Source organism: Anolis carolinensis, chromosome 2 (assembly GCF_035594765.1).
Source record: "Anolis carolinensis isolate JA03-04 chromosome 2, rAnoCar3.1.pri, whole genome shotgun sequence".
Taxonomy (NCBI): Eukaryota; Metazoa; Chordata; class Lepidosauria; order Squamata; family Dactyloidae; genus Anolis; species Anolis carolinensis.
The window spans coordinates 205,328,758-205,341,343 of record NC_085842.1 but is presented as its reverse complement, the minus strand read 5'-3'; the positions used below and the strand labels follow the sequence as shown (position 1 = coordinate 205,341,343).

The window sequence follows — 12,586 nt, the reverse complement described above, 5'->3', positions numbered from 1 at the left end:
AACGTTTACCCTTTACCTTAACTACCACCAATTCCTCAATACTTTATTTCCCATACCACCATACTTCGCCACAGCAACACGTGGCCGGTCACAGCTAGTTGGATATATAGCCAAAACAAGGCACCTGAGAAGCAAGATGAAGACTAAGGGTGTTCTGGAGAAGCCCATGTTTTGTAGAGATAATTTTTTAAAAAACTGGGGGGGGGGGGGGGGGGGAGAAGGGGGAGATTGAAAGAGCTATGCCAAAAGGCATTTTCCTGCCCTACTACTATTTACATCACAGATCATGGAGTGGGGAGATTCAGACACAAATGGACTAAAACTGTATTGTGGCAGAGCAAAATACTAATCTAATTCATTCCAGGAAATGAAATTTACTTTGTTTATTCCTACAAAGCAACTTACAAAAAAAACCCACTGGTAAAACCCAATTTTACCAGCTAAACATTCAACAGACATTTTATTTAAATGCATATAGTTACAACATTCAACATATCAAACATTCTTGCATTTTGTGCTTGGCAATATGACTGTGGAACTAAATAGCATATACTAGTATAAGTATCAAGAAATGAGTGAAGGCAGACTACAATTAATTGATGCTTTGGAGTAATTTTTCAGGTAAACCATAGGCAAGGTAAAATAAAAATCAGACCATCTTACTGCTGAAAAGTCAAATACACTTTAAAAAACCACTCTAACACTTCAAGGATCATCATATCGGTTTGGAAAAGCTGTACATGACAAATAGGAAAATATTAACACTTATTTATATTTTTTAAATTACCAAAAATGCCAGTTTCATAATGAGCATTATTACAATAGAGCTGCTCTTCCCTTGATAAGTGACAAGAACTTGAGTTGTTTCTGTCCATATTTCATTTTTTTACCTGAATTCCTATGTACACAGAAATATATGTCAGCATGATTAAATGCATACAGAACATCAGCTCTATGCTGTGGTTGCAAATTTTCCTTTCTTTCCTGTTATACCCATGCAGTTCTTCATATACTATGGCACCAGTTCGCAGTCTGGATATAGGTTATAAACAATGTGTCCTTTTCCTCTGCAGATAATTCAACTGCTGAGAAAACAATTTGAGAGATTTTGTGCACCCAGTCTGTTTGGATAGACATCCATTCACATTAGAGGCAGCAAGGCTGGTCTCCGTTCCTCCAATAAATGACAATGCCAGAACAGTGTGAAATAATTCTATAAATGCATTTTCACCAGTGTAGAATAAGCTAAAATGACACCAGGCAGACTCCCAGATATGTGTTTGTGTGCATTAAAATCTTCCCTAACTTCACTGCTAAAATTTAAAAGGGTACACCACTTAAATGTTTCCAAAAACACTTTTATGTTTTGTGAGGGATTGCATCTGTTGTGGCTGTTAATGATACTCCTCAAAGCTGAAAAGTACTTCCATAAAGGTCTCATTCTGTTCAGCATATCCACTTGCACCAAAACAGCAAGGGAAGCAAACACACAGTCACATTGAAAAGTTGTGTGGCAGTGTAATATGAAGGACACTTAAATGTTTTTCCAATCCTAAACCCCTCTGGTCACCTGCTATTTAAATTTTAAACAGATATATCCACCACTGAGCTCAGGGTGAACTCAATTTCTGACATTTAATATTAAGCCTTGACAAGATGCATATTGTATACTGAAAGTCTAACAAAAACTATTAAAGATGTTTCACAGAACCTTCTATGTTAGAACTAGAGAATTATTTTCCAAATTTGGCAATATCTTTTCAAGGAATTTTAATAAATGTACGATTTGAATATTATGGAAACTTAAGGCCCATTCAGTAATAACATCCCACCAAAAGCCTAAAAAAGAAATCAAATATTAATCTTCTGTCCAGTCACGGTCCTTCAAAGTGCATTATTTGAGTCACTAGGAGTGTCAAGAAAAGCTGGAAGTGATCTGGAACAAACTGTTTACAGGCCAACATAAAATTCCGTTTATCAGGCTTTGGGTGAAACCACCTTCTGGCATCTTATATCCCCAAAAATGTTTCAGCCAATTCTTTTAGCTGTACAGCTGACACATCCACAGACGGAAAGGCCATCAATAACAGTGAATTCAATCATACTCTGAGCAAAGCAGGCACTGATTAAAGTAAATGACATGTTTGCCTACTGAAATTATTATTTTGCATTTCTGCTTCCCAAATGTTAATGAAGTTCAGTGTTACCAGCTGGAGTATAATTACTCCCTGGAAATTGCTCTGATGCCCACCTGAGAGGGAAAAAACCCACAAGCAGTAAAATCTTTCATAGTAATTTGAGCAAAAATTCATACGTTGCATTGATTATGCCCCAGGAAATTAGGGAGCGATGATAATTCAGATGGGCACCACGAAAGAGATGCGTCACTTTCCTATCACGCTCCAACCAGATCTTCATGAAGACCTTAGAAAAAGACTGGAATTCCCCACCAATTTGCGACTGCATGCGGGCTTTCACAACGTTCAATGGGAAAAACAGGAATCCCAGCATAGCTCCCAACACCCCTCCACAAATAAAATCATTGATCAAATGAGTACTGTATGTCGTGGCTTCTGGCAAGCACTGTTTGATGGGTCCCCTCAGGCCAAAGAAAAGGACATTGCTAGGGCCATTCCGAAGGAGGATGGGCACCAGGCCTCGGTAGTATTCCCGGATGCCGTGCTCTCTGAGGACTCTGAATGCTTGGAAAGTGTTTGTAAATTTGTCGTGATGTTTGTAGTCCTGGAGAAGTGTCTGGACACGTTCAAAAGGGGTCAGGACAGCTTCTGTGGTGCCAGCAAGCACCGCTGCTAAGCTCCGGGTCAAAATCTCAGGGGCACTCATGTGCCTTAGGAGTATGAAAGACAAGTCCTCATACAGGCCAAACATTAACGCCAGGGTTGTGCTCTTCTGCATCAGTGGAGGGAGGATTCCTCGGTACAAATTCCTGAGCCCATCCTTCTGCAGCTGACTGACGGCATCCCTGGTGCGGATGCCGTACAACTGCTGCCGAAAGAGGACCTTCTGGATGGGGAAAGTGACAGTAACATTTGTTATAGCTGCACAATAACCACAAAGGTAATGTTTGCTTGAGCCAACTTTTACAATCCGGTGACCAATTTGATCTGTTTTTGACTTTTTTAGAACAAGGTCTTCTGAATCCATCATGCTGTTTGTGCTGTCCTCATAGGAGTGTTCCCTTCTAGGAAAAGAAAAAAAGAGTGAACAAATTGCACATTGTTCAATACAGCTTTATGTTTCAAAAAAGGGGGAGCAAGAGATATGAAGACCTTGGGGTGTTTTCTGCCAAAAAAGTGTGCCTCAACCCCAAAATTGGAAAAATAGATTACGAAATATTTAATTTTACAATGATTAAAAATGTTTCAAAACAAAGTGTGGTTGTATGCCCTATAGTCATTTCCAATGTATGGCATTCCTATCCTCATTTGTTCAGAGCAAGTATTGGAACCCTTGTCTCCCAGAGTCTTAATCCAATAGTCAAGCTACTACACAATGCTGGCTGCCGTTTATATTTATTCCTCAATTTCCCCTCTAAAATGTATAAACAGAAAGACTTGAGTGGAAGATATTGTACAGTATCTCATGATTGCAATTCCTCATCCCGGTATTCTTTTAAAGGAATGGATAATGTATGGAAAACTAGAGGAGACAAAATCATTTTAATTTGCTAACTGATGTTGATGGTGTCTTTATTTTTTAATTGTGTTTGCCTGCTCCTAATAAAGTGGCAAAATCAAAAGGTGCTCTTTACTATTCAGGACCTTGTAGTTCCATTTGAAACAAAAAAAAAAAGGTCTAAAGGGGGAATTTATTTTGCAATTATTGCCTGGCTGTATTTTGAATTTACCAAACATGGTAATTTAAAGCCAAACAATACCGTGCAATTGTACTGTGTGTGTATCATCAAGTCAAGTAACAAATTATGAGTTTCATTTGGGGGGGGGGGGAGGGTAAAGACAAGGAATCCTCAGAGATGATTCTGCCAGTTCCTTCCTCTGAGATATAACCTACAGCACCTGGTGTTTCTTGGTGGTCTCCCACAAAAAAAGTTTCCTTTTCAAATTGTTTGCCATCTTGATTCATTTCACTCAGATAAACAAACAGATAAATTGCTTCAAGTTTCACCTTTGCTCCCAAGCAGTTTCCTTTTCTGACTCTTCTCCTGGGTCCTAGATAAACATCTACTTTCTCCAAAGACAGCAAAGAGCCCTGTGACACCTGAAAGGCTAACCCTTAAAAAATAACATTAACTTGTGTAAGGCTGGTCCATGAAAGTTCACACTATAATAACTGTGCTAGTCTTTAAGGTTGTCACAGATCTCTTCTTGTTTTTGCTGCAAACTAACTAATGTTTGGAAGTTCTGGGGTTTGAAAAAACACTTTCAGGAAGAAAGTGAACTGAGCAATTGATGGATCTAAACTTAATTAGCAGAATGACCTTTTTCACACCATTATACTTCCTGTTTAATATGCAGGGTGGCAACCTATGGAGGGGAAAGGATGAAGAGATCATTAGCCAACTTAATGCCAGTGTTTGCCCTGTTTTGGAGGATGAGCTGACACCTTGTTACCCAACAGGATGAATCTGGTCCTGTGCAAAACTGCAACCCCAATGCTGCAGCTTGCCTGAATGGGACACTGTGCAAACTCACACAGCCACAATGACTTTCCAGACAGATCCCTTATGATATAAACCATATCAGTGACTGTATAGCAGACAAACTTTCTAGTTTGTTCCAGTTATCCCTGAGTGATTCCTCCCTTTTAAAAAATTGATAATTAAATCTAGGTAAATATGTTCAACAAACATCAAAAACAAGATAAATAAAATAAAAAACTATAACAAACACTGATTCATCCTTAATCTTCTTCTATGTTGAATTTCCAAGCATTAGCAACCACCTCAGTAGGGCAGGAATACGGGTTGCTATTTGATCTTGTGGACTAAATGGTAGACAATTTTAGGCGTATTTGCTCACAAGGGTTAAGTCCTATTGTAGAGCATATGCTTTGATGAGCTAATATAAAACAATATCCTAAGAAATGAAACGTCAGGAGAAAATACTTCTGGAACATGGCCATTCAGCCCGGAAAATACACAACAACCCTGTGATCCCAGCCATGAAAGTCTTCAACAACACATAACAAGTCTTTGTCATTAATAACATCTTCTAAACAAATACACTAAGACAACTGGTGGGCATCTCCGTCATGGCACTTGAAATATTATTAAAGTTTTCTAATGTTTCCCCAAAGCCCAGGCTGAATGCTACATTAAAATCACAGCAGCCAACTTTACAAAGTATCTTCGTCAATTATGACCAAGCTCAAATATGTAAAAACTAATAGGTGTATTTAGTTTTGTAACACACAAATCAACTAACTGCTTAATTCATGCATCCTGCAATCAGAACTGCTTCAAAGATATGGCTTTATTACAAAAATCAACAGACCTTTTAGGCAATAATCTGAGTATCACATCACCAATCTGGGAGCCCCCAGATGGCGTAGTGGACTAAGTGACTTGAAGGTTGGGTTGCTGACCTGAAAGCTGCCAGGTTCGAATCCCACCTGGGGAGAGTGTGGATGAGCTCCCTCTATCAGCTCCAGCTCCATGCGGGGACATGAGAGAAGCCTCCCACAAGGATGGTAAAAACATCAAAACATCCGGGCGTCTCCTGGGCAACGTCCTTGCAGACGGCCAATTCTCTCACTCCAGAAGCAACTCCGGTTGCTCCTGAAACAAAAAAAAAATCACCAAGCTGGGTTACTTCAATGTAAGATGATCTGGACACTGCATGCAGTAAAGTATTATCTGAGGACAGACACCGGGAACATCTGTTGCTTGCTGAAATAACTCTCTTGACTTATTGCACAATTTCTGAGCACAGTTCAATGGGTTGCTGAGCAATTTTAAAGCTTTACCAATCTGAGACTTGAGTATCTGAAGGAATTTCTATTTCTACATCAGAAGTGGGGACTCTGTAACCCTATAAATGTTACTGGACTACATGTCCCAGCATTAACCACCATTGGCTATGCTGGCCAGTGCTGATGGGACATGCAGTTCAACAAAATCTGAAAAGACACATACCGGTAATTCCCATCTCCATTGTACATTCATACGTCCTTGTGGTGCAGTTATCTATAGAGGCCTTTCTCCAGATGCTTTCATCAGGGAAAAGTTCAACTGACATTCATATTCACATTTCCTTGGTGCCAGGCAAAACCCTGGTTCCTTCACTACATTTTTATTCTCCGAGTTTATCATCACCAGTAGTTCACAAACAGTTGTCAAGACAACCAAACATTTATATCTAGCAACCAGAGCCGGGGTGTAGTCTCCAAGAAGGAGAAGCCACGGTATTTGGTTCTTTTGCTTGTATAACTGCAAGCATTTTTCCTATCAAGCAGCTCAACATCACTGCAAAAAAAAATAATAATAATACTGCTACTGTATTTTTAAATGTACCCCATTCCTTACTTCCTCTAATTGACTAAGCAGCGGTGTGCTACCAATCTTCCTTTTGCTTTCTTCCAGGGCTTCTAGGAGTTGCAAACTAAAACATCTGGAGGGTAATATAATTCCCAATCTTGATTTAGTGCCAACTTCCTTATAGGCCTTCTGTCTGCTGCTGAGTTCTTTTCTGCTCTCTTCCTGGCATGTGACCATATTATGGCTGTCCTATAACTCTATTCCTCCCTCTACAAGTGTTACTTGGCCAACGTCATTTTAATCTCCTTAAAGGTAACTAACAAGTATTCATCAGAGCTGTTGAAAGACGGGGAGGAACATCCAGTGCACCACTTTTGTGAATAATTTTCATTACTATTTCTAGTCCTGGTTTTGAAAAGAGAAATTTGCTAGGCTATGCTCAAATATGTGCTCTTTGTGAGAATTGATGAAAGGGAGCTAAACTGTTAAGGAAAAAAAGGAAAGTATTTTCACTGCGATAAGCAGCTATATTAGGATTTGAGGGGAAAAGAAAAATGATTTGGATGTGAAGACAGTGTGTGACCAAAAATGCCATAGAGCTTACATACTCTAAAAGAACAAGATTCCATCTGATTTTGGAAACTAAGCAGGGTCAACCTTAATTAGTACTTGGATGGGATACCACCAAAGACTACCAGGGGCTGTATGTATTTAGTAGAAGGAGCTGGAAAAACTACATATTCCTTACCTATGAAATTCATGGAGTTGCCATAAGTAAGTTGATAGGGATTTGAAGACAAGGTCTGAGTAAGGTCGGTAGTAAAGTTTAGCTTTGTGGGTGCCTTTGTTTATAGGTAAAGCTCCATATGAAAGTCTAGCTGTGGGTTTATGAAGCAGCCCGACATATTTCTCTTTTAGAAACTCCTGAATATGCTAATAGATTATGAAAACCTCTCTTTTGGTTTGTAACGTCAGAATCTAACCACCATTTCTCCCAGAAAAAAGGTCAGACTAAAAACAAAAACAACCACGCAGCACTATTATAAGAGGATTCTGCATGATTTCCTATGATGACTCATCTGTTAGAGTAACTGTTCACTCACTGTACCAAGACTCCACAGTTCAGTACTCAACCTCATAAGTTGTGTTTCTCCATTTCAGGCCACCCTACAGACAAATATCTACTCTTGTGCATACAATGAGGCTGCCTTGTCCTGCCATTTGGTGTGGAGGGAATTTTCTGCAACTGCTTTGTCTAGGAATTCAGGTTTGGGATTTTTCATGGTATTATAAGCCTTGGCAAAAATGTTAAAAGAATCATAAAATCAGTGCAGGAATTTTCGAGCTACAGTAGCCATGACAAACGAATGTCCAGTTAAACAGCTGTTGACGTTAAGAAATTACTTCTAATCTTCAACCTAAATCCTTGCAATTTCTCCCATTTAGTTTCCTCCACCCATATCCAAAGTGAGAAACAAATACTGGAAAAGCCGTCATTGTTGATTGCCATAATGCTGGCCTAAACCTATTTATGAATAAGAAACCCTTCTACACTGCCATATAATCCAGTTTAAAGCAGAAAACCTAGGATAAGATCCTGAGATATAAGGCCTGTCTGGAAGGGCCCTCAGATACTGTTATTAACAGGCCTACTAAGGATAACTGTTTTTGGGTTTCAGCTAAAATCTGAACCTTAAATTCTTGTCATCACTCACATGAAAGTATATCTTTAGATAGATAGGACCGGTGCAATCTAAAGTACAGTGGGCCCTTGCAGTTTGATTCCAGTGCCTCCACTGATACCAAAATCCTTGGATGCTCCAAGCCCCATTATGTACAATAGCATTACAAAATAGTGTCCCTTATATTTAAAAAATGGGGGGGGGGGGGAGACTAGGTTTGCTTTTTGGATTTGTTAAAAAGGTATTTCAAAATTGATGACTGAATCCCTGGATACAGAGGGTTACATTTTAAAATAGATAATTACTTATTACAGAGATGTCTATGCCGCCTTTCTCCAGGACAGACCCAAGGTGGCTGACATCATATGAAAAATATACATACAAATAATTAAAAACCATAACTAAACAATTATTAGAGGTTCAATAATCCTTTAAAAAATCTTCACGCCTTTCTAAATGTCATATAAAATTGCCTTGTTCAGGCCCAGACTATTTCACAAAAAGCATCTCCATCTACAAACCTGCTCGGACACTGCAATCATTGGAGGGAGCCCTGATCTCGGTGCCACCTTGTCTCAAGCATGGATGGTGGGGACGAGAAAGGGGGCCTTTTCCGTGGTTGCTCCTTCCCTCTGGAACTCCCTCCCTAAAGAAATTAAAACAGCCCCTTCACTCCTCTCAAGAAACAACTAAAAACCTATTTTGCATGATAGCGTATGTAAAGGAAGATGAGTAGTTTACCTTTTGATTTTACCTAGTTTGATGATATCGATGGTTACTCCTAATTGAGTTGTTTTTATATTTTTGTACAGATTTTAACTGTTCAATGTGTTAGTTATGATGTCTTATTTATGTATTTATTTCAGCCAGATGTTTGTTTATTTTAACTGCCTGTTTTAATGGTTTATTGTGTTATTGTGTAATTTGAGTATTTTAACTGTTTGTTTTAATGTTCTATTTTGTTATTCACATGGCATTGAATGTTTGCCATTTTTGCCTTTGGAAACCTACCCGAGTCCCCTCAGGAAGAAAGGGTAGGTTAAAAATAAAGTTTATTATTTATGGGTTGCTGTGAGTTTTCTGGGCTGTATGACCATGTTCCAGAAGCATTCTCTCCTGATGGTTCACCCACATCTATGGCAAGCATCTGAGGTATATTGGAAACTAGGCAAGGGAAGTTTATATATCTGGGCAAAGTCCAGGGTGGGAGAAAGAACTCTTGTCTGCTTGAGGCAAGTGTGAATGTTACAATTTGCCACCTTGATTAGCATTGAATGGCCTTGCAGCTTCAAAGCCTGGCTTCTTCCTGCCTGGGGGAATCATTTGTTGGGAGGTGTTAGGTGGCCCTGATTGTTTCATGCCTTGCAGCTTAAAATAATATTTATTTATTTCATACATTTTTATCCCGTCCTTCTCAACCCTGGGGATGGGGGGATTCAGGGCAGCTTCACAACCGGCAATCATTAGATGCCAAAACAAACAATTATTTAAAAAAACAAATTACAATTAAAACAGGTAATTACAACATAATTTATAAAATATCATTTTAAAATTTATACAAGTCTAGGTCAAAGTCCCAGGTCTGAGCATTATCGGTCTTGTAAATAGGTCCTGTAAATTCTTGCTGCGTTTGCAGCAATATTTATTATTGTGTGTGTATCTTTTTAGAAGAATCTATACAAATGGGAAAAATACCTGCATATGTATGTGGTCCCAATAAATTGCCTGAATCCTATGTCTGCACCCGATGGCATAGTGGATTAAAGCCTTGTGACTTGAAGGTTGGGTTGCTGATCTGAAAGCTGCCAGGTTCGAATCCCACCTGGGAAGAGCGCGGATGAGCTCCCTCTATCAGCTCCAGCTCCATGTGGGGACATGGGAGAAGCCTCCCACAAGGATGACAAAAACACCAAAAACATCCGGGCGTCCCCTGGGCAATGTCCTTGCAGACGGCCAATTTTTCACACCAGAAGCGACTTGCAGTTTCTCAAGTCGCTCCTGACACGGAAAAAAGTGTGGTATATGTGTGTATTTAAGAGATTTTGCACTTTATAGGTGTGTGCATGAATAGGTCTGGCTGGCCTGTGAGGCCTTTAAGGACCCTTCCACACAGCCATATAACCCAGACTATCAAGGCAAGAAATCCCACAAAATCGCTTTTGAACTTGTTATCTGAGTCCACAAGGACAGTTCAAGGCAGATAATGTGGGATTTTTCTGCCTTGATATTCTGGGTTTTATGGCTGTGTGGAAGGGCCCTAGGAGTTCTGATCCAACTTACCTGTCCGAACGTATCTCCTCCTATGAGCCTATTAGAACTTTAAGATCATCTGGGGAGGCCCTGCTCTCGGTCCTATCTGCCTCGCAAGTGGTGGCTCCTCAGTTGTGGAAATCCCTCCCCAGTGACCTCCGGCAGACTCCATCCCTTCTGGGTGTAAGAAAGAAACTAAAGACCTGGCTATGTGCCCAAGCGTTTAACGAGTAAGTTTTTACGGATTCAACAAGGTCTTTGGACGAATGGATTTACGCATTTCATATGTTTTAAGTTTTGTATACTGTCTCATGAGTTTTAATGCTTAATGTAAATTATTTTAATTGCTTTATGTTTTATTGGATTGGATTGTTATTGACATTGAATTTTTACCAGGTCTGTAAACTGCCTTGAGTCCCTTCGGGTGAGAACGGCAGGATAGAAATGAAGTAAATAACTACAGTAGAGTCTCACTTATCCAAGCTAAACGGGCCAGCAGAATCTTGGATAAGCGAATATCTTGGATAATAAGGAGGGATTCAGGAAAAGTCTATTAAACATCAAATTAGGTTATGATTTTACAAATTAAGCACCAAAACATCATGTTAGATAACAAATTTGACAGAAAAAGTAGTTCAATACGCAGTAATGTTATGTTGTAATGACTATATTTACGAATTTAGCACCAAAATTTCACGATATATTGAAAACATTGACTACAAAAATGCATTGGATAATCCAGAACTTTGGATAAGCGAGTCTTGGATAAGTGAGACTCTACTGTAAATAAAGGGGAAACCTTTGGTGTGTGGAAGGCCGTCATAGCGCCCTTCCACACAGCCATATACCCCAGAATATAAAGGCAGAATAACCCACAATATCTGCTTTGAACTGGGTTATCTGAGTCCACACTGCCATGGATAATATTGGATTTTATTCAGCTGTGTGGAAGGGGCCACAGAAGTGCATTTGAAGAAGCTGTATTCCAGGCCTCCTCAACCTGCGGCCCTCCAGCTGTTTGGGCCTCCAACCTCCAGAAGCCCTCGCCAGCTTGTTCAATGGCCAAGAATTCTGAGAATTGGAGACCCGCGGTTTGAGGAAGGCCTGCTGTATACAATTTGCAGTTCTATGGAAGGCCTTGACCCTCCCCTTGCCCTTCTGCGGAGGCCAGGGCTGCGGAGGGAGAGGCACCTGCCTCCTCTTCCTCCTTCGCAACCCCCATTTCGCCCTCCCTTCTTCTCCCCTTTTCCCCTCCTTCCCTCCTGAACCGCCAGACTGACTCACCGCCAGCGGGGGCTTCACGCGGCCGCCGGAACTCCTGCGCCTCGCGCGCCTCGCGCGCCTCCCGCCATCCAGGCAAAGCGCGCGCGCGCCTCAGGGACCCGCCCGCGCTGCTGACAGGAGAGAGAGAGAGACCCCCTCCCCTTCGCTTCCCTTCGCGCCGGCCGGGGCGCCCAGTCCTTAGCTACGCCCACCATGACGACGACGACGAGACGCAGTGCCGCGTGACGTCAGCGGGAGGCCGGTCACGTGGGTGGGTCCCTCCTCTTCCCCGCCCCTACACACCCGCCTGGCTGGCTGGCTTCAAAGATTAGAGAGAGAGAGAGAGAGAGAGAGATACAGTAGGTAGAAGGGAGACGTTAGGCAAATTAGAAAGATTAGATAGATAGATAGATAGATAGGAAGGAAGGAAGGAAGGATAGATAGAAAGGATAGATAGAAAGGATAGATAGAAAGGATAGATAGAAAGGATAGATAAAAAGGATAGATAGAAAGGATAGATAGAAAGGATAGATAAGTAAGAGAGAGGCTAGATTAAAAATATTAGATAGATAAGAGATTGGATAGGTAAAGGTAAAGGTTTTCCCCTGACACTAAGTCTAGTCGTGTCTGACTCTGGGGGTTGGTGCTCATCTCCATTTCTAAGCCGAAAAGCCGGAGTTGTCCCTAGACACCTCCAAGGTCAAACTCTACTACCCTGACTAAATTTGAATAAACTGCAGCCTTCCAGGCGTTACTGTATCACAACTCCCATCAGCTCTAGTCCTGATGTCTAATGAGGAGGAATACAGGAGTTGTAGTCCAGCATTTGGGGGGGGGGGTCATAATAAAATGACATAGATACATAATATAATATTAATTATATGTAATATATATTATATATTAAATGTAATAAATAAATGGCTGGATTTGGTTC

The 12,586-nt window shown here is 40.6% G+C and overlaps 1 protein-coding gene across 3 annotated transcripts; it reads right to left on the bottom strand.

Annotated features, from left to right (window-relative positions):
• Positions 1-368: 368 nt before the first annotated feature.
• slc25a51 (solute carrier family 25 member 51) lies at positions 369-11,892 on the bottom strand. 3 transcript variants are annotated; one of them, XM_008114616.3, is made up of 3 exons: positions 11,674-11,892; positions 8,661-8,785; positions 369-3,202 (listed from the first exon to the last, which is right to left on the bottom strand). In XM_008114616.3, exon 3 carries the CDS (start codon positions 3,166-3,168, stop codon positions 2,287-2,289), a length of 882 nt encoding a protein of 293 aa, XP_008112823.1. In that variant the 5' UTR covers positions 3,169-3,202; positions 8,661-8,785; positions 11,674-11,892; the 3' UTR covers positions 369-2,286. The 3 variants fall into 3 exon arrangements, with proteins under 3 accessions (XP_008112823.1, XP_062827643.1, XP_008112822.1); XM_062971573.1 differs by lacking the exon at positions 8,661-8,785 and adding an exon at positions 5,566-5,758; XM_008114615.3 differs by lacking the exon at positions 8,661-8,785 and having other exon boundaries at positions 11,674-11,891.
• Positions 11,893-12,586: the final 694 nt, after the last annotated feature.

What these genes read in the sequence shown, in the direction of transcription:
- slc25a51 (XM_008114616.3), bottom strand. Translation starts at nt 3,168, where the DNA reads ATGATGGATTCAGAAGACCTTGTTCTAAAAAAGTCAAAAACAGATCAA.